Raw genomic sequence first — 21,574 nt, forward strand, 5'->3', positions numbered from 1 at the left:
CATGTCTGCGTACTTTTATGCATTGAGTTGCTGCCAAGTGATTGGTTGATTAGATATTTGCATTAATAAGCACGTGTACAGATGTATCTAATAAAGTACCCACTGTGTGGAGGTAACCTCTGGGAATCACTTATTATACATACAACATTAAAGCACAGTACAAGCCCTTTGGCCCATGATGATGTGGGGTTTTAACCTACTCTAAGGTCAATCTAACCCTCACCTCCCACAAAGGCCTCCAATTTTGTATCATCCATATGTCTATATAAGAGTCTCTTAAATGTCCCTAATATATCTACCTCTACCATCACATCTGGCAGTGCATTGCACACACCCACCAGTCTCTGCAAAAACTTGCCTCTGACATCTCTTCCCCCTCCCCCCCCCCCCCGATACTTTCCTCCAACACTTTAAAATTATACCCCCTTGTATTAGCTATTTCTGCTTGGGGGAAAAAGTTTCTGGCTGCCTATTCGATGAATACCTCTTGCCATCTTATATTCCTCTATCAAGTCTTCTCTCTCATGCTTCTGTACTCCAAAGAGAAAAGGCCTAACTCGCTTATCTTATCCTCATAGGACGTGCTTTCTAATCCATAAAGCATTTGGTGAATTTGTGTCCTATCCAAAGCTTCCATATCCTTCCTATAATAAAGCAATCTGAACTGAGCACGTGTGGTTTAACCAAGTGGTCTCGATTACATCAATTGTGCTGATGTCCCCTAGGAGTGAACATCACCAATAGCCAGAACTGGTTCAACCACTTTGACACCATGACCAGAAATGATCGCAAGTGCACCTGCTTGCTCAGATGCTAAAGAAATTTGGCATTTCCCCTTCTCACCCTTAGCAATTTTTATTGATGCACCATAGAAGGTATCTCTCTAGATGCATCACAGCTTGGTATGGCAACTACTCTATTTGTGACCACAAGAAACTGTAGAAAGTTGTGGACACAGCTCAGCACATCATGAAAACCAACCTCCCCTCCCATCAGGGAGCACGTGCCACCAGGTTCAAGGACAGATGTCTTGCTGTTATGAGACTATTCCGTAGTTCAGTAGTCATAATAAGATGGACTCTTAATTTCACAATGTACCTTGTTATGACCTTGCAATTTACTGTCTGTGGTGCACTTTCTCTGCAAATGTAACACCTTACTCTGCCCTCTTATTGTTTTCTCGTGTACTACCTTATTGCACTATTGTTATGAATTGGTCTGTATAGATAGTATGCAAGACAAGTTTTTCACTGTACTTTGGTGCATGTGATAATTTTAAACCAATTTGCCAATTTAGATTGTTATCACTGAAGAATTCTCTAGTACTTTTCTTACCACTTAATAAGAGTTTCACTGGCCTATAATTTGATAGATTTCTTCTGTTGCTTTTCTTAAATAGAGGAACAACATTAGTTCTGCGTTAGTCCTCTGGGATCTTAATCAACTTGGATTAATCTCATCAGCCCCTGGTAATTTATCTACCTTAATGTTCTTCAAGAGACCCAATACCAAAACTTCTTTGATATCAACATGCCCTAGAGTATCAGTATTCTGTTTTCTCTATCCTCTGCGTTCTCTCCCAAGTTCAAGTTTTATTATCATTCAACCATACATATGAATACAGCCAAATGAAACAGCGCAGTCAAGGTGCAAAACACAGTACCAGCAGTCACACATAGCATATATAGCACATTTAATTATGATAGCAAAAAATTTTTTAAGAAGTATATAATCCAAGTCCCTGAGTGTCATGACCTGTAGATTAATGGTGCATGGAAACTGTCCTGGCACCAGTTTTTGCAAGAACAAGCACAGCAGTTTTTCATCTTGCGCAAGTGCAGGTGCAGCTTGCCTTCCGCTGAGCGAACAGTGCAGGGTAGCACTGATGGGAAGGGCAAACCCCCCCAACTCAACGTGGAATCCAGCATACCAGTTCTGGCGTCTCCTTCCCTGGTGCTCATACCAGGTAATTCCAAGGCATGAGGGCCTTGTCTGCACAACAACCGAGGCAATGCAGTTCCCCTGCTGTCGATCTCACTGATGAACTAGTGAATCGGCCACACAGTGTTCTGCATTACCTATGATTAATAGGGTCTTCTAATCACAGCAAAAATACAAGAATCACTTGTACCACCCTGTGGACCATGCACCGCCTCTGATGCCTGCTTCCATGGGTGACTGAAACAGGTTGCAACATTGTGTGCACAAGTCCAGCTCCATCTCTATCCATCAACTCGGCGTGGGGCAGACCTGCAGTACTTGGTGCTCTTAACGTCCAATAGTATCTTGAGATTGTGAAAAAGACGTGGAGAATGAACAGTTACTCTTTGTTTGGGCCCATTGAGGCTGTTGTGTCCAAGTTCACTGCCATATTTCCAAAACCCCAGGTGAGTACCAAAGCAAAACACTCATTTAGTGCCTCACCCACTTCCACCTGCTGTAGACCTAAATTCTTCCCTTTATCCTTCAGCAGTCACGCTTTTCCTAGCTACCTGGTTATATTTGCTGTAGATGTAAAATGCCTTCAGATTTTTATAAATTCTACTTCCCAAGGACATTTCATGTCCTTTTTAGCCTTCCTGATCCCCTGGCTTCTTTTATTTTCCTTAAAGGCCCTGACCAATTTCAGTTTCCTAAACCTTATAAATACTTTTTCCTTTATGAATAAATTTACAGTAGCTCTTGATGTTTGAGGTCTCCACACATTGCCACCCTTAACTTTCTTCCTCACATGAACATGTACGCTGGATTTCCTGTGTAATTATTTTGCTAATTAGTATACCTAGGGGAAATTTACAACAGCCAGTAAACTTATCAGTATATCTTCTGAGTGTAGGATGGGACATGGGCAATTTACGATTTACTTATCAGTACATCTGAGTGTAGGATGGGACATGGGCAATTTACGATTTACTTATCAGTACATCTGAGTGTAGGATGGGACATGGGCAATTGGAAGAAACCCACACAGTCACTTGAAGAATGTACAAACAGCTTCTGTGGACAGGATCAATCCTGGGATTCTGGAGTTGTGAGGCAGCATTGCTAACTGTTATGTCATTCAGTTATGCCTCATTCAGCAAGGGTAGCTGATCGTGTAGTAGCTGCGATTTGGGTGGTACAGAATCAACATGGGTTAAAGTCCAGTGATGTGAGCACATTTTCTTTAATGAGTTCAGTCTAGTGATTACTGAGAGCTGTCATATTTCAGATGGCCTTGTAAACTAAGGCCTTCCCCCCACAGCACCCAATCAACCGCACCCCCAACCACCATTCAGGTGGGCGTGAGGAGTTCTGATGATGCTTTTGGCCAATATTTGCTTCAAGTTGCATTACAATTCTGGATTTTTTTTTAATATAACGTTTGATATCTATGAGAACTTAATTGGGCGCATATTCCTTTGTGACAACATTGTATACTCTTGCATTGTCCTTTATTGACTAGAAAGTATTTTTAGTAGAAAGAAATAAGGTCACAAAGTCAATGAAAGTACATTTTATAGGTTTTATTTATTTGTTGCTGTGCTTAATAATAGTAGTTACAAATTTGTCTCTGCAGACTCTGAAGATTCTGACGGGAGCCAGCAAATATGACATGCGCACAAAAAGTGTTCGACCTCACCTTGCTGACGGTGATGCTCAGGTCATCCTTGAGATCTTTGCTAGTATTGGCTCAGCCTCCACCCAGAATTCACAAGGCCTGCTCAGTGTTATTCCTGCAGCTGTAGCAAAAATGATGAACACTTGTGGGTAAGGAGAGTTTCACCAGATGTGCTTGGTCCTGGGCTTTTTATCTCTCTCCATCACAATGCCTTTCAGGTTTAATCCTTGTGTATCTTCTAGTAGTGTGTTTTCTGCAACTATTCAGGCTATTCTAATCTGGAAAGACCAAACCAATTTTTGTCCCTGGACATTATGCACATGGTTTCCAGTGGAAATTACTGGATAATGTTTGGAATAGGAACATGTTAAGAGTCTTGTTCTTCAACTTTCCTCCTGTCAAGACTTGTAATACCCGTTTGAGATCAGCCAGATCAGTGACACCAGTGATTTAATTAGGACCTTTGATCTTTGAATTTTCTCAAAGGGCAGTAAAAGTGACATTTTGTATTGGGAAGGGGTGGTGGGTGGTGGTGAAATAATTAATATTTGTGAATGCACATTTTTCCCAACCATATTTTACCCTTATAATTCTTTCCAGATGTTCCTCTGCGGTGCAAGATGGCTTGCTAATTGTCATTATGCTGGTTTCTAATCACAAAAGCCTAGCGGAGTTGTTGGTATCTTGTGATATTTGTCCAATTCTGTATAGTTGCATTGGAAATGGAAGCAGCTCCACTGGCAGTCATCAACAGATGTTGGCAATCATGGCCCTCAGTAATATCTCTTTGAACCATAAGCTTTCCACTGGAATTGAAAATAAAGGTAATGAGTGGTACTTTTAACATGCTCAGAATAACCATGTAGTATTATATTTCTTTTCGATCTTTATTTTGGATCACAATTCCATTTATAAAATACTACTTTTACTGTTGAGTATTCATGTGCCATGGTTCTACATCACAGAAGTGTGCCTTCTGGCCAAATAATCTATGCTGTCTATGTTACCCAAGGAACTAGTCCCATCTGCTAGTATTTACTCTATAGCTCTTTAAGTCTCTCCTATTCAAGTACTTAGCTAGATGGCTTTTAAATGTTGTTAATGTGTCCACCTCAACAGTTATTTCTGCCAGCTCATTCCAAATGTACACCAACTTTGCTTGAGGAAGCTGCCCCGGATGTTCTTTTAAGTTTCTTGTTTCTGATCTTAAGCCTATAATCTCTTGTTTGTAGCACCCCCTTACTGTGGAAAAAGACTGTGCTTTCACCCTGGCTCTTTCAGGTCACCCCTCAATCTCCTCCTTCACTAGGTTGACACCTCATTTTTATCAGCGTTGTGTGCTGTTCTTCTATGCTGATTTCCATTCTTTATTGACACTGAGTTGATTAGAATGGTGGAGTTAGGGATATTTTTGTCAGGATAAGAAATACAAGCAGGAATAGACTAACTGACTCCCAGAGCTTGCTCTGCTGTTCTGTAAGATAGTAATCCTGCACTTTATCCATTTCCTGTCTGTCCCTGTATAGTCTGATTGGTGTCTAAGATTCTGTCATTGCCATCATGAATAAAGTGAAAGCCTGAATATACAGCCCTGAGGCAGAACATTGCATTAATTTGCACATGTATAAATTTCTCATATCCCAGTCCTAAATGGCTGACCTTTTGTTTTGAGACCATTCCACAATTCCACACTAGCCAGAGGAAACAGCCTTTCAGCATCTATCATGTCAGTCTTGCTCATGATCTTATTTTAGTCACCGAGAGCATTTCATTCTTAAACTCCAAATCTAGTTTCGGTAGTGGTGATCAAGAAACTTGTGGTTCCCCTCTTTCTGCACTATCTTGCCTAGTCATCCCTTATACTCATTGAACTATCTGAGCTCTAAGTCAGCCAGTTTAATATTCTCATCCTTGACTAGAGACCTATTTTACCTGTAACCCTATAGCTCCTAGACTTTGGAAAACTATCACTAGTCTTTTGTCTTTTCAAAGATCCTCATTCTGGTGTCTTCAGCAACCTAGCACCAGTTTTCTGAAGTTCTAAATCTAAACCTCTTTGGCTAGGTACCTCCATCCACTCTTTTAACAGGCTCCTCTATTAAATCCTACTTTTTCTACCAAGTGTTTGGATACCCCCCCTGCTTGGATCTTGTCTTTTTTGGCTGATCATGCATCTAGGAAGTTTTTTCATTATTGAAACAAATGCAGTTTTGTGTCTTTTAAAAATTAGTTACCGTAGAAAGTTATTTACTTGCCATCTAAGGTATGAATTTTGTTTCCTTTCAGTGTATTTTCTTAATGTTAATTAATGTTCAAAGTAGGCTTTTTAGATTTAAAGATGTCTACTGTTGTTGACCACATTAAAAATTTGTTTCACTTGTATTGCTTATGAGAAAGTATTATTTCCAACGTGGAATTTTTCTGAAGGTCTTCAAGGGGACTCTGATGTACTATTCCTCCAGTTCAGTGAATGTGTAATATAGAAACATAGAAAATAGGTGCAGGAGTAGGCCATTCGGCCCTTCGAGCCTGCACCGCCATTTATTATGATCATGGCTGATCATCCAACTCAGAACCCCGCCCCAGCCTTCCCTCCATACCCCCTGACCCCCGTAGCCACAAGGGCCATATCTAACTCCCTCTTAAATATAGCCAATGAACTGGCCTCAACTGTTTCCTGTGGCAGAGAATTCCACAGATTCACCACTCTCTGTGTGAAGAAGTTTTTCCTAATCTCGGTCCTAAAAGGCTTCCCCTCTATCCTCAAACTGTGGCCCCTCGTTCTGGACTTCCCCAACATCGGGAACAATCTTCCTGCATCTAGCCTGTCCAATCCCTTTAGGATCTTATACGTTTCAATCAGATCCCCCCTCAATCTTCTAAATTCCAACGAGTACAAGCCCAGTTCATCCAGTCTTTCTTCATATGAAAGTCCTGCCATCCCAGGAATCAATCTGGTGAACCTTCTTTGTACTCCCTCTATGGCAAGGATGTCTTTCCTCAGATTAGGGGACCAAAACTGCGCACAATACTCCAGGTGTGGTCTCACCAAGGCCTTGTACAACTGCAGTAGTACCTCCCTGCTCCTGTACTCGAATCCTCTCGCTATAAATGCCAGCATACCATTCGCCTTTTTCACCGCCTGCTGTACCTGCATGCCCACTTTCAATGACTGGTGTATAATGACACCTAGGTCTCGTTGCATCTCCCCTTTTCCTAATCGGCCACCATTCAGATAATAATCTGTTTTAATGAAGGGGAGGAACTAAAATGACTAACTATCCTTGATCAATGTTTTAATTGCAGACCCAAAGTACTTAGTATTTATTGATTTTCAAAAATGACATGGTCTTCTTGACTAATCCTGAAAGCTTCCAATGTTCTAGAATCAAAAGAAGCCTTAAACTTGAAGGATGCTGAGTTGAAGATGCTGTTAGTGAGCTTAAAAGAGCAGAGTGGCACCAAAGAAATCATTCTCTCATTGGAGCGCTGGATTTGCGATGAGTCAACTGGCCTAGAATCTCAGATTGCTGACATCATGAAGGATAAAGAAGCCTTTCAGTCACTGGTACAGGGGTTGGATCATTTCCGTTCTGAAAAGGCTGTGCAGCAGGCTATCACAAGGTATGTAGTGGAACACTGTGGTTGTGTGTTTAGTTGTGTCCAAATACAAATTAAAGCCACAATAGTGTAGCAGTTAGTGTAATGCTTTACAGCGCCAGTGATCGTGGTTCAATTCCCGCCGCCGTTTGAAAGGAGTTTATACATTCGCACTGTGACCGCATAGATTTCCTCTGGATGCTCTGGTTTTCTCTCTCATATTCCAAAGACTTGTGTGCAAGTGGTAAGTTGTGGGCATGCTATGATGGTGTTGGAACCATGGCCCCCAGCACATCCTTGAATGAGTTGGTTGTTGGCACAAACCATACATTTCACTGTATGTTTCAATGTACAAGTGACAAATAAAGCTAATCTTTAATCTCTAGTGGCAGACAAAGATGCCTGCTCCAACGTAAATGATGCATTTTTTCTATTGCTCTGTCCTGTACATTTGCCATGCTAATAATCTATTTCATGTTCAAGTTTAATTATTTAACCATACAGAAATATAACCAAATGAAAAAATGTTCTTCTGGGGCCAAGGTGCAAACACATTACCAACAGCACATATGATGATAGCAGACAACATACAATCACAAACAAAATAATATATCTCAAGGAGGGGAGGAGAAGATGGCAGCGCGTGCGGCCACTCCAAAATGATATCGTATTTGTTAAGTAGGGGCCATGCACAATCCTGATTTGATGGAGACAGACGTGAGAAGCACAGAGGAGCATCTGGAGAAACCTCTGAAATGCCTGCTTTGCTGCCGCTGCTACTGTGTGATCGAGAATCTCCGGAGGGGAAGGCCCCAAATCCTCAGCTTTGCCTATCGCCTGTTGCCGAGGCCGGGGTCGAAGCACTTGGCAGAAATGGTGCTCAATGTTGGAGGGCTGGTCAGACACTCGAAGTTTTCGGACGGACTCGAGTTGGCTGTGGTTGGGTGCTTCCAGGGTGCTGCATGGGCAAGTTTGCAGCGCTGGGGGTTCATGGCAGGGAGAGTTTTTTTTCCTTCCTTCTACCGTCTGCGTGAGATGATGGGACTTCTGAGAGACTTTGAGACTTTGAGACTTTTTTTTTACCGTGCCCATGGTCTGTTCTTTATCAAATTGCGGTATTGCTTTGCACTGTTGTAACTGTTATAATTATGTGGTTTTTGTCCGATTTTCAGTCTTGATTTGTCTTGTGTTTCTGTGATATCATTCTGGAGGAACATTGTATCATTTCTTAATGCATGCATTACTAAATGACAATAAAAGAGGACTGCGTGTCCTCATAATCTAAAAAAATGAGTCCCTGAATGGCATGGCCAATAATGCATGTGCAATTGTGCTGGTTCAGCTTGCGTTTCCACTTAGTGAACATTAGAGGGCAGCACCCAATCCAGCATGACATTTCTGCTGGGCAGCTGCCAACAGGCGACCCTGCGGCTTCACCACAACTGAGGCAACGCAGCTCCCCCCACTGTCAGTCTCACCAATAGAAACATAGAACCATAGAAAATAGGTGCAGGAGTAGGCCATTCGGCCCTTCGAGCTTGCACCGCCATTCAGTATGATCATGGCTGATCATTCAACTCAGAACCCTGTACCAGCCTTCCCTCCATACCCCCGATCCCTTTAGCCACAAGGGCCATATCTAACTCCCTCTTAAATATAGCCAATGAACTGGCCTCAACTGTTTCCTGTGGCAGAGAATTCCACAGATTCACCACTCTCTGTGTGAAGAAGTTTTTCCTCATCTCGGTCCTAAGGGCTTCTCCTTAATCCTCAAACTGTGACCCCTCGTTCTGGACTTCCCCAACATCGGGAACAATCTTCCTGTATCTAGACTGTCCAATCCCTTTAGGATTTTATACGTTTCAATAAGATCCCCCCTCAATCTTCTAAATTCCAATGAGTATAAGCCTAGTTGATCCAGTGTTTCATCATATGAAAGTCCTGCCATCCTAGGAATCAATCTGGTGAACCTTCTTTGTACTCCCTCTATGGCAAGAATGTCTTTCCTCAGATTAGGGGACCAAAACTACACACAATACTCCAGGTGTGGTCTCACCAAGGCCTTGTACAACTACAGTAGTACCTCCCTGCTCCTGTACTCGAATCCTCTTGCTATGAACCATTTAGCTTTTGAGTAGCTAAATCTGGGTTTCTAGGCACCAAAAGCCTGGCTGATACTTTCCAAAACAACACACACAAAATGCTAGAGGAACTCAGCAAGTCAGACAACATCTTTGGAAATGAATGAACAATTGATATTCTGGCTGAGACCCTCCTTCAGGAATGAAATGTCAACTGTGTACTCATTTCCATAGATGCTGCTTGGCCTGAGTTGCTCCAACATTTTGTGCGTGCTGGTGTGGATTTCCAGCATCTGCAGAACTTCTACTCTTTCATATTTTCCAGTCAAGTTTAATATGGAGATAGAGAGATGACAGTTCTTGAGGAGCAATTCCTTAGCTGAAAGAAGACTTTATGCTACCCAGCAGCTCAAGTTCATCTTTTAAGGCCCTCTCTTGGAGTATTATGTCTGTATGAGAATATGATTGTGCTGAAGTGTGTAGGGGAAATTCACCAAGGTGTTGCTGGACTGAAGGCTTTTAGCTTGCTGACTCTAAGCCTTGTCTATACCGAGAACAACAAGGGTAAAAAGACCCTGATGGGAGTTGTATACAGGCCTCTGAACAGTAGGACATGGGCTACAAATTACAATGGGAAGTAGAAAAGGAATGTAAAAAGTGCAATGTACGATAATCACGGGGATTCCAATGTCCAGGAAGATTGGGAAAATCAGGTTTTTGCTGAATCTCAAGGGAAGGAATATGTAGAATGCCTATGAGGTGGCTTTTTAGTAGCTTGTGGTTGGGCCCACTAGAGAAAAAGGCAAATCTGGATTGGGTGTTGTGTAATAAAGCAGATTTGATTAGGGAGCTGAAGGTAAAGGAACCCTTAGTCATAATATGATAGAATTCACCCTGCATTTTGAGGAGAAGCTAAAATCTGATGTATTGGTATTACAATACAGCAAAGCAAACTACAGAGGCATGAGAGAGGAGCTGACTAAAGTTGATTGGGAGAGGGCACCAGCAGGAATGATGGCAGAACAGCAATTGTTGGAATTTCTGGGAAGAATTCGAAGGCACAAGACAGATTTGTCCCCAAGTATTCTAAAGGGAAGATGAGGCAGCCATAGCTGACTAGGGAAGTCAAAGACTGCATAAAAGCAAAAGAGATGGTGTACAATATACTAAAAATTAGTGGGAAGCTAGATGATTGGGAAGCTTTTAAACCAACAAAAGGCAACTAAAAGACAATAAAGGGAGAAAAGATGAAAGGAAGGAAAGCTATTCAATGATATAAAAAAACCCCGAAGTTTTTGAGATATATAAATATTAAAAGAGAGTCTAGAGGGGTACTGGACCACTGGAAAATGATGCTGGACAGGTAGTAATAGGGGCCAAAAAAAGTGGATGAATATAATTATTATTTTATGTCAGACTTCACTGTGGAAGGCACCAGCAGTATGCTAGAAATTTGAATATGTCAGGGGGCAGGAGTAAGTGTAGTTGTATTACTAAGGAGAAGGTGATCGAGGGATGACTGCACAAGCGCATGGATGTCAGTGAGTTAGACCAGTGTGGAGAGTTTATAGAGCGGGTGATGGGAGTAGAGGTAGACAGAGTAGGAGGGCTTTAGCTCAACAGGGCTTTGGCAATAATGGGTTGAGGCAAGGTAGATTACCTGTGAAGAATAGAAACATGAAGTATGTCTGTGAGGGTGGTGTTCTGTACTGAGTGTCAGATGTGGGAAGTCCGGAAGACTCCCAGCTTACTGGATGACCACATCTGCGCCAGGTGCATCGAGCTGCAGCTCCTTAGGGATCAGGTTAGGAAACTAGAGATGCAGCTCGATGACCTTCGTCTGGTCAGGGAAAGTGAGGAGATGATAGGAGCTACAGGCAAGTAGTCACACCAGCGCCTCAAGAGACAGATAAGTGGATAACAATCAGGAGAGGGAAGGGCAAGAGTCAGATACTAGAAGTACCCCTGTGGCTGTCCCCCTAAGTACTCCTGTTTGAGTACTGTTGTGGGGGGGGTCGGTTGGCCTAGCTGGGGGAAGCAACAGCGGCTGCGCCTCTGGCGCAGAATCTGGCCCTGTGGCTCAGAAGGGTAGGGAAAGGAAGAAGGCAGCAGTAATAGGGGACTCTATAGTTAGGGGGTCAGACAGGCGATTCTGTAGATGCAAGAAAGAAACACTGATGGTAGTTTGCCTCGCAGGTGCCAGGGTCCGGCATGTTTCTGATCACGTCCCTGATATCCTGAAACGGGAAGGTGAACAGCCAGAGGTCGTGGTACATATTGGTACCAACAACATAGGTGGAAAAGGGAGGAGGTCCTGAAGACAGACGACAGGAAGTTAGGAAGAAGGTTAGGAAAAAGACCTCAAAGATAGTAATGTTAGGCTTACTGCCTGTGCCACGTGACAGTCAGTATAGGAATAGAGTGAGGATAATTGTGTGGCTGAGGGATTGGAGCAGGGGGCTGGGATTTAGATTTCTGGATCATTGGGACCTCTTTTGGGGTCAGGCATGACCTGTACAAAAAGGACGTGTTGCACTTGAATCCGAGGGGAACCAATATCCTGGCAGAGAGTTTTTCTAAGGCAATTGGGGTGAGCTTAAACTAGCATTGCTGGTAGGTGGGAACCAAACTGAAGAGATGGAGGAAGGGGCTGTTGGTTCGCAAATAGCGAAAGCTTGGAGACAGTGCAAGAGGAAGGATAGGCAGATTATAGAGAAGGGATGTGCTCAGACTGATAGTGTGGGGTGTATCTATTTTAATGCAAGAAGCATCATGAACAAAGCAGGTGAGCTTAGAGTGAGGATCAGCAGTTGGAGCTATGATGTTGTGGCCATTACAGAGACTTGGATGGCTCAGGGGCAGGAATGGTTACTTAGAGTGCCAGACTTTAGATATTTCAGAAAGGACAGGGAGGGAGGCAAAAGAGGTGCGGGCATGACACTGCTGATCAGAGATAGTGTCAGGGCTGCAAAAAAGGAAGAAGTCATGGAGGGGTTGTCTACTGTGTGTCTGTGGGTGGAAGTTAGAAACACGAAGGGGTCAATAACTCTACTGGGTGTGTTTTATAGACCGCCCCATTGTAACAGGGACATTGAGGAGCGGATAGGGAGACAGATTCTGGAAAGGTGTAATATTAACAGGGTTGTCATGGTGGGAGATTTTAATTTCCCAAATATTGATTGGCATCTCCTAAGAGCAAGGGTATAGATGGGGCGGAGTTTGTTAGGTGTGTTCAGGAAGGCTTCCTGACACAGTACCTAGAAAAGCCTACAACAAGAGAGGCTATACTTAAAAACCATAGAAACTACAGCACAGAAACAGGCCTTTTGGCCCTTCTTGGCTGTGCCGAACCATTTTCTGCCTAGTCCCACTGACCTGCACACAGACCATATCCCTCCATACACCTCCCATCCATGTATCTGTCCAATTTATTCTTAAATGTTAGAAAAGAACCCGCATTTACCACCTCGTCTGGCAGCTCATTCCATACTCCCACCACTCTCTGTGTGAAGGAGCCCCCCCTAATGTTCCCTTTAAACTTTTCCCCCCTCACCCTTAACCCATGTCCTCTGGTTTTTTTCTCCCCTTGCCTCAGTGGAAAAAGCCTGCTTGCATTCACTCTATCTATACCCATCATAATTTTATATACCTCTATCAAATCTCCCCTCATTCTTCTACGCTCCAGGGAATAAAGTCTTAACCTATTCAACCTTTCTCTGTAACTGAGTTTCTCAAGTCCTGGCAACATCCTTGTAAACCTTCTTGGCACTCTTTATATCCTTCCTGTAATTTGGTGACCAAAACTGAACACGATACTCCAGATTCGGCCTCACCAATGCCTTATACAACCTGATCATAACATTCCAGCTCTTATACGCAATACTTTGATTAATAAAGGCCAATGTACCAAAAGCTCTCTTTACGACCCTATCGACTTGTGACGCCACTTCTAGGGAATTCTGTATCTGTATTCCCAGATCCCTCTGTTCCACTGCACTCCTCAGTGCCTTACCATTAACCCTGTATGTTCTACCTTGGTTTGTCCTTCCAACGTGGAATACCTCACACTTGTCTGTATTAAACTCCATCTGCCATTTTTCCGCCCATTTTTCCAGCTGGTCCAAGTCCCTCTGCAGGCTCTGAAAACCTTCCTCACTGTCTACTACACCTCCAATCTTTGTATCATCAGCAAATTTGCTGATCCAATTTACCACATTATCATTCAGATCATTGATATAGATGACAAATAACAATGGACCCAGCACTGATCCCTGTGGCACACCACTAGTCACAGGCCTCCACTCAGAGAAGCAATTCTCTACCACCGCTCTTTGGCTTCTTCTATTGAGCCAATGTCTAATCCAATTTACCACCTCTCCCATGTATATCTAGCGAGTGAATTTTCCTAACTAACCTCCCATGCGGGACCTTGTCAAAGGCCTTACTGAAGTCCATGTAGACAATATCCACTGCCTTCCCTTCATCCACTTTCCTGGTAACCTCCTCGAAAAACTCCAATAGATTGGTCAAACGTGATCAACCACGCACAAAGCCATGTTGACTCTCCCTAATAAGTCTCTGTCTATCCAAATGCTTGCAGATTCTGTCTCTTAGTACTCCCTCCAATAACTTACCTACTACCGACTTTAAACTCACCGGCCTGTAATTTCCTGGATTACTTTTTGATCCTTTTTTAAACAACGGAACAACATGACCCACTCTCCAATCCTCCGGCACCTCACCCGTAGACAGCGGCATTTTAAATATTTCTGCCAGGGCCCCTGCAATTTCAACACTAGTCCCCTTCAAGATCTGAGGGAATACCCTGTCAGGTCCCGGGGATTTGTCCACTTTAATTTTCTTCAAGACAGCAAGCACCTCCTCCTTTTCAATCTGTACAGTTTCCTTGATCTCACTACTTGATTCCCTCAATTCCATAGACTTCATGCCAGTTTCCTTAGTAAATACAGACGCAAAAAACCTATTTAAGATCTCCCTCATTTCTTTTGGTTCCGCACATAGCTGACCACTCTGATCTTCAAGAGGACCAATTTTATCCCTTACAATCCTTTTGCTCTTAATGTACCTGTAAAAGCTCTTTGGATTATCCTTCACTTTGACTGCCAAGGCAACCTCATGTCTACTTTTAGCCCTCCTGATTACTTTCTTAAGTATTTTCTTGCACTTCTTATACTCCTCAAGCACCTGATTTACTCCCTGTTTCCTATACATTTCATACAACTCCCTCTTCTTCTTTATCAGAGTTGCAATATCCCTTGAGAACCAAGGTTCCTTATTCCTATTCAATTTGCCTTTAATCCTGACAGGAACATACAAACTCTGCACTCTCAAAATTTCCCCTTTGAAGGCTTCCCACGTACCAATCACATCTTTGCCAGAGAACAACCTGTCCCAATCCACGCTTTTTAGATCCTTTCTTATTTCTTCAAATTTGGCCTTCTTCCTGTTCAGAACCTCAACCCTAGGACCAGATCTATCCTTGTCCATGATCAAATTGAAACTAATGGTGTTATGATCACTGGAACCAAAGTGCTCTCCTACACAGACTTCCATCACTTGTCCTAACTCGTTTCCTAACAGGAGATCCAATATTGCATCCCCTCTAGTTGGTCCCTCTATATATTGATTTAGAAAACTTTCCTGAACACATTTTACAAACTCTAAACCATCTAGACCCCTAACAGTATGGGAGTCCTGATCAACGTATGGAAAATTAAAATCCCCTACCACCACAACTTTATGTTTCCTGCAGTTGCCTGCTATCTCTCTGCAGATTTGCTCTTCCAAGTCTCGTTGACTGTTGGGTGGTCTGTAATACAATCCCACTAATGTGGCCATACCGTTCCTGTTTCTCAGCTCCACCCATAAGGACTCAGTAGACAAGCCCTCTAATCTGTCCTGCCTGAGCACTGCTGTAATATTTTCCCTAACAAGCAATGCTACTCCCCCAGCTTTCATTCCTCTGCCTCGATCACATCTGAAACTTCGGAACCCTGGAATATTAAGCTGCCAGTCCTGCCCCTCCTGTAGCCAAGTTTCACTAATTGCTGTAATGTCACAATTCCACGTGTCAATCCATGCCCTCAACTCATCCGCCTTCCCCGCAATACTCCTAGCATTGAAATATATACACCTCAGGAGATTTTTACCACCACTCTCAACCTTTCTATCAGTGGATTTGCTTGAACTTTTAACGTCATTTATTTTCACCCCAGCCACACTGTTAGCTCTGGCACTCTGGTTCCCATCCCCCTGCAAATCTAGTTTAAAGACTCCCCAATAGCACTAACAAACCTCCCTGAAAGGATATTGGTCCCCCTGTAGTTCAAGTGTAACCCGTCTCTCTTGTACAGGTCCCACCTGCCCCAGAAGAGGCCCCAATGATCCTGAAATCTGAAACCCTGCCCCCTACACCAGTTCCTCAGCCACTTGTTCATCCTCCAGAGCATCCTATTCCTACCCTCACTGGCACCTAGCACAGGTAGCAATCCTGAGATTACCACCCTTGAGGTCCTGCTTTTCAACTTCCTACCAAGCTCTCTATACTCATTCTCCAGGATCTCCTCACTCTTCCTTGCTATGTCATTGGTACCGATCTGGTATTGGGAAATGAACCTGGTCAGGTGTCAGGTTTCTCAGTGGGAGAGCATTTTAGAGATAGTGATCAGAATTTTATATCCTTTACCATAGCATTAGAGAGGGATAGGAACAGACAAATTAGGAAAGCGTTTAATTGGAGTAAGGGGAAATATGAAGCATTCAGGCAGGAACTTGGAAGCAAATTGGGAACAAATGTTCTCAGGGAAATTAACGGCAGAAATGTAGCAAATGTTCAGGGGATATATGTATGGCATTCTGGATAGGTACGTTCCAGTGAGACAGGGAAAGGATGGTAGGGTACAGGAACTGTGGTGTACAAAGACTGTTGAAAATCCAGTGAAGGAGAAAAGAGTAGCTTACGAAAAGTTCAAAAAACTAGGAAATGGTGGAGATCTAGAAGATTTATGAGGCTAACAGGAAGGAACTTAAGAATGAAATTTGGAGAGCCAGAAAGGGCCGTGAGAAGTTCTTGGCGAGCAGGATTAAGGAAAACCCCAAGGCATTCCACAAGTTTGTGAAGAGCAAGAGGATAAGATATGAGAGACTAGAACCAATCAAGTATGACAGTGGAAAAGTGTGTATGGAACCGGAGGAGAGAGCAGAGATACTAAATGAATGCTTTGCTTCAGTATTCATTACAGAAAAGGGCAATTGTAGGGATGACTTACAGCAGATTGAAAAGCTTGAGCATATAGACATTAAGAAAGAGGATGTGCTGGAGCGTTTGGAAAGCCATCAACTTGGTAAGTCTCCAGGACCGAATGAGGTGTACCCCAGGCTACTGTGGGAGGCGAGGGAGGAAATTGCAAAGCCTCTGACAATGATCTTTGCATCATCAGTAGGGACGGGAGAGGTTCTGGAGGATTGGAGGGTTGCAGGCAATGTTTCCTCTAATTTTTAGTAGTCAGTGTGCGCAAAAATCTTACGTTGTGCAGTTTTCCTGTGACAAAAGTATATGCACACATGGCACAGTTTATGTAGGTTTACAAAATATTTGACATAAAACTGCACAGAATAACAACAAAATAACATACATATTTAAGTCACTCAGTTATTTTTTTCTCTCTCCTGTCTTTGACATTTACCCATTCTTTGTAAACTGTGTCTAGACTAATAGAACTTCCAGTCAATTGATTGCTTTTGATTCTCATTAACATATCCAAATGACATTCACCAAAGCGGTTTCTCAGCTTGTTTTTGAGTTGATTCATTAGGCTAAAACCTTGCTCACAGTCCGCACTAGACGCAAGAAAGGTTCTTCCAGTGTCCATCAACTGTGCAAGGTGGCAAAACTGTTCATTTTGAAGTACAAATGCCACCATTTGAGCAAAGTTTGAAATCAGTTTGGATTTAATTTTTTCTTGCACGAAAAATTTGAAATCATTAAACTGTCTAACTATTACAGTATTTTCAGCTAGAAAGTCATATTTTAGACATAAGGCATTAACTTGTCCATCACCAAGTGTGAAGTCACAATCTGCAATTGCGAAGAAATCAAAAACTGACCATTCTTATACCTCATCTTCAGGAAACCTTTCTTCTAAATAAACACAAAGACTATTTATAAAAGTCAACAGCGAACTTGTATCCACTGTAACGTTTTCTTCACTTTGTTGACTTAGCAAAACTTTAACTTTGTCACTCCACAAAACATTGTCTCCCAGATACTGCTTTCTTATCTTGTTAATTTTGCCTCGCGCAAAATGAAGTGAATCAATCAGCGTCAGGCCACTCTTTTACAGAATCTTGCACAGTGCAGCCAGTTCATCAAAAACATCACTTAAAACCTGTAAGGCTACTTTGTATGTGATGTTTATCAATTTCTTGTAACAGTATTTAGCCACAGGGTCATTTGACTGATCTTTTTCAATAAAAACTTATTTTCGATAAGTATAATTATTAATTACTACATTATTTTAGGTAACTAACCTTCTGTGCACACATTAATTTCCTTTGTGCGCTGGTTGAAAAACGTGTGTGTGCGTGCAGATGCGCACAGCTTAGAGGGAATGTAGGTTGCAGATGTTGTTCCCTTATTCAAGAAAAGGAGTAGAGATAGCCCAGGAAATTATAGACTAATGAGGGTTACTTCAGTGGTTGGTATGTTGTTGGAAAAGATCCTGAGAGGCAGGATTTATGAGCATTTGGAGAGGCATGATATGATTAGGAATAGTCAGCGTGGCTTTGTCAAAGACAGGTTGTGCCTTATGAGCCTGATTGAACTTTTTGAGGATGTGACTTAAACACATTGATGAAGGTAGAGCAGTAAATGTATATAGATTTCAGCAAGGCATTTGATAAGATACCCCATGCAAGGTTTATTGAGAAAGTAAGGAGGCATGGGATCCAAGGGGACCTTGCTTTGTGGATCCAGAATTGGCTTGCTCACAGAAGGCAAAGAGTGGTTGTAGACTGGTCATATTCTGCATGGAGGTTAGCGACCAGTATGTGCCTCAGGGATCTGTTTTGGGACCCCTTCTCTTCCTGATTTTCATAAATGACCTGGATGTGGAAATGGAGGGATGGGTTAGTAAATTTGCTGATACACAAGGGTTAAGGGTGTTGTGGATAGTGTGGAGGGCTGTCAGAGGTTACATCGGGACAGTGATGGGATGCAAAACCGGGCTGAGAAGTGGTAGATGGAGTTCAACCCAGATGAATGGAGGTGGTTCATTTTGGTAAGTCAAAATGATGACAGAATATAGTATTAATGGTAAGACTCTTGGCAGTCTTGAGGATCAGAGGGATCTTTCTTGGGGTCTGTGTCCATAGGACACTCAAAAGCTGCTGCGCAGATTGACTGTGTGGTTGCACAAAGCCTACGGTGCATTGGCCTTCATGAATCGTGGAATTGAATTTAGGAGCCGAGAGGTAATGTTGCAGCTATATAGGACCCTGGTCAGACCCCACTTGGAGTACTGTGCTCATTTCTGGTTGCCTCACTATAGGAAGGATGTGGAAGCCATAGAAAGGGTGAAGAGGAGATTTACAAGGATGTTTCCTGGATTGGGGAGCATGCCTTATGAGAATTGGTTGAGTGAACTCGGCCTTTTCTCCTTGGAGCAACAGAGGATGAGAGGGGACCTGATAGATTTGTATAAGATGATGAGAGGCATTGATCGTGTGGACAGTCAGAGTCTTTTTCCCCAGGGCTGAAATGGCTAGCACGAGAGGGCACAGTTTTAAGGTGCTTGGAAGTAGGTACAGAGGAGATGTCAGGGGTAAGTTTTTTTTTCCCACACAGATAGTGGTAAGTGTGTGAAATGGGCTGCCGATGATGGTAGTGGAGGTGGATACAATAGGGTCTTTTAAGAGACTCTTTGATAAATACATGGAGCTTAGAAAGATGGAGGGCTATGGGTAACCCTAGGTAATTTCGTAAGTAACTACGTGTTTGGCACAGCATTGTGGGCCGAAGGGCCTGTATTGTGCTGCAGGGATTCTGTTTCTGAGGTGCTTGGGAAACTGAAAGGTCTAAATGTAGATAAGTCACCAGGGCCAGATGGACCATTCCCCATGGTTCTGAAGGAGATAGCTAAAGAGATTGTGGAGGCATTGGTAATGATCTTTCGCGAATCATTAGATTCTGGAATGGCTCTGGAGGACTGGAAAATTGCAAATGTCACTCCTTTAAGAAAGAAGGGAAGCAGAAGAAAGGAAATTGTATGCCAGTTAGCCTGACTTCAGTGATGGAAAGGTGTTAAGAGTCATGTTGGATGAGATTATGGTGTACTTGGAGGCACATGATAAAGAAGGCCTAAGTCAGCATGGGGAAATCTTGCCTGACAAATCTTTTGGGAATTCTTTGAGGAAATACCAGGCAAGGAAGAATATATTTTATTTGGAAGGCATCCCCATTCAGGACCCCCATCACCCTGGACATGCCCTCTTCCCATTGCTAATATCAGGGAGGAGGTACAGGAGCCTAAAGGCACGCACACAACGGTTCAGAAATAGCTTCTTCCTCTCTTTCATCAGGTTTCTGAATGGACATTGAACCCCTGAGTACTACATCAGTACTTTTTTCTTTTCTTTTTGCACTATTTATTTAACACACACACACATTATTTGCTGCAGTTTGCAGTTATTACTATTATTGCAATGTACTGCTGCCACGTAACAACAAATTTCATTGGCATATTCTAGTAATATTAAATCTGATTCTGAATGTATGGGGTTGCTGGGGTCTTTGATTATGCTGTTACTTTACTGAGGCAGCGAAAAGTATAAAGTGGAGTCCTTAAAGGGCAGGCTAGTTTCTGTAATGTGCATGAACTGTGCTCGCAACTCTTAGCAATTTCTGGCAGCCATATGCAGAACAATTGCCATATAAAGCCGTTAATGCATCCAGGTAGGATACTTTCTATTGTACATCGATAGCAATTGGTAAGGGTTGCCAGCTATATGCCAGGTATGTTTAACCTCTTGAGGAAATAGAGGCATTGGTGATCTTTTTGGCTGTGACATCAGCATGCTTTTGACCTGGACATGCTATTAGCAATATTCAAACTTTGGATGTTGAAGCTCTCAACCCTCAACTTAAAACCATTGATTTAGACAGTTGCAGTCCACTGCCCACCTTTCTGAAGTTGATGACTAGCTGCTTTGTTGATATTTTGGGGAATGTTGCTATGACACCATTTATTAAGCTCTATCACCTTTCTGTCTGTCTGTATCTTGTTTTATAGCGGTTGGCATCCAGCTTAATGGTGCATTACCGCCACCCTCTGCTCCGGAATGTGCACTAGACATATATTCTAAATCCCTTTACCCAAACGCGCGCGTGCGCATGCACGCGCGCGCACACACACACACACACACACACACACACACACACACACACACACACACACACACACACTTACTTCACCCTCCCATCTTTGACCATCCTAGTACCCTATTCCTGTTTATCCGTCATATCCTATAAAAAAGCCCTGTACCCCTTAAAAACGCTAAAAATACCCGGACTTGTGCTCTCTCACCCATGCCCAGCAACCCTTTTAATGTGAATCCCTGCACCCCCAACTCCCTTAATTTAATTCTCATCATCTCTCTCTGTATCCCATACTTCCTGCAACACAAAACTACATGTTCTACTGACTCCTCTTCCTGACATTCCTCACACAATCCTGTCTGGTGTTACCCTATCATTTTCAATGTTTTGTTTAATGCACAATGCCCCAGCCTTAACCTAGTCCACACAGTTTCCTCTCTTCTGTTTTCATTACCTACCCTAGTACCTGCAACACGCTTTAATATTTGATATAAATGCCTCCCTTTCCCCTCCCTGTCCCATCTTTCTTGCCACATTCGGTTGACTTTTTCCCAGATTACACACCTAACCTCTGCTTTACTGATACTAATGTGCATTTCCACATTTTCTTTCTTTAATGCCCTCTTTGCCAACTCATCCACTCTCTCATTCCCCTTGACCCCAACATGTGCTGGAACCCACAGAAATTTTACCTGACCTTCCCGATTTGCAATTCTTGTAACTAACTGAAGGACTTCATAAAGTACATCTTGCCGACTGTTTGTGTGAAAAGACCTTAAACTTGCTAGAACTGAGGATGAATCTGAACATATCAATGCTTTGGCTTGTCTGGCTTTCTGCACCCATAAGACCATAAGACAAAGGAGCAGAAGTAGGCCATTCGGCCCATCGAGTCTG

General features: G+C 42.8%; 1 protein-coding gene across 5 annotated transcripts in view; it reads left to right on the plus strand.

Moving 5' to 3' along the window:
• The window catches only part of LOC140191307 (cullin-9), a 332,978-nt gene that overhangs the window by 112,853 nt on the left and 198,551 nt on the right, over positions 1-21,574 (plus strand). For all 5 annotated transcript variants that reach the window (XM_072248616.1, XM_072248607.1, XM_072248588.1 and 2 more), the window contains 3 exons: positions 3,560-3,750; positions 4,202-4,425; positions 6,988-7,225. In XM_072248616.1, coding sequence (XP_072104717.1) covers positions 3,560-3,750; positions 4,202-4,425; positions 6,988-7,225 — 653 coding nt within the window. The remainder of the gene's footprint in view (positions 1-3,559; positions 3,751-4,201; positions 4,426-6,987; positions 7,226-21,574) is intronic.

This window comes from Mobula birostris, chromosome 2 (assembly GCF_030028105.1).
Source record: "Mobula birostris isolate sMobBir1 chromosome 2, sMobBir1.hap1, whole genome shotgun sequence".
Taxonomy (NCBI): domain Eukaryota; kingdom Metazoa; phylum Chordata; class Chondrichthyes; order Myliobatiformes; family Myliobatidae; genus Mobula; species Mobula birostris.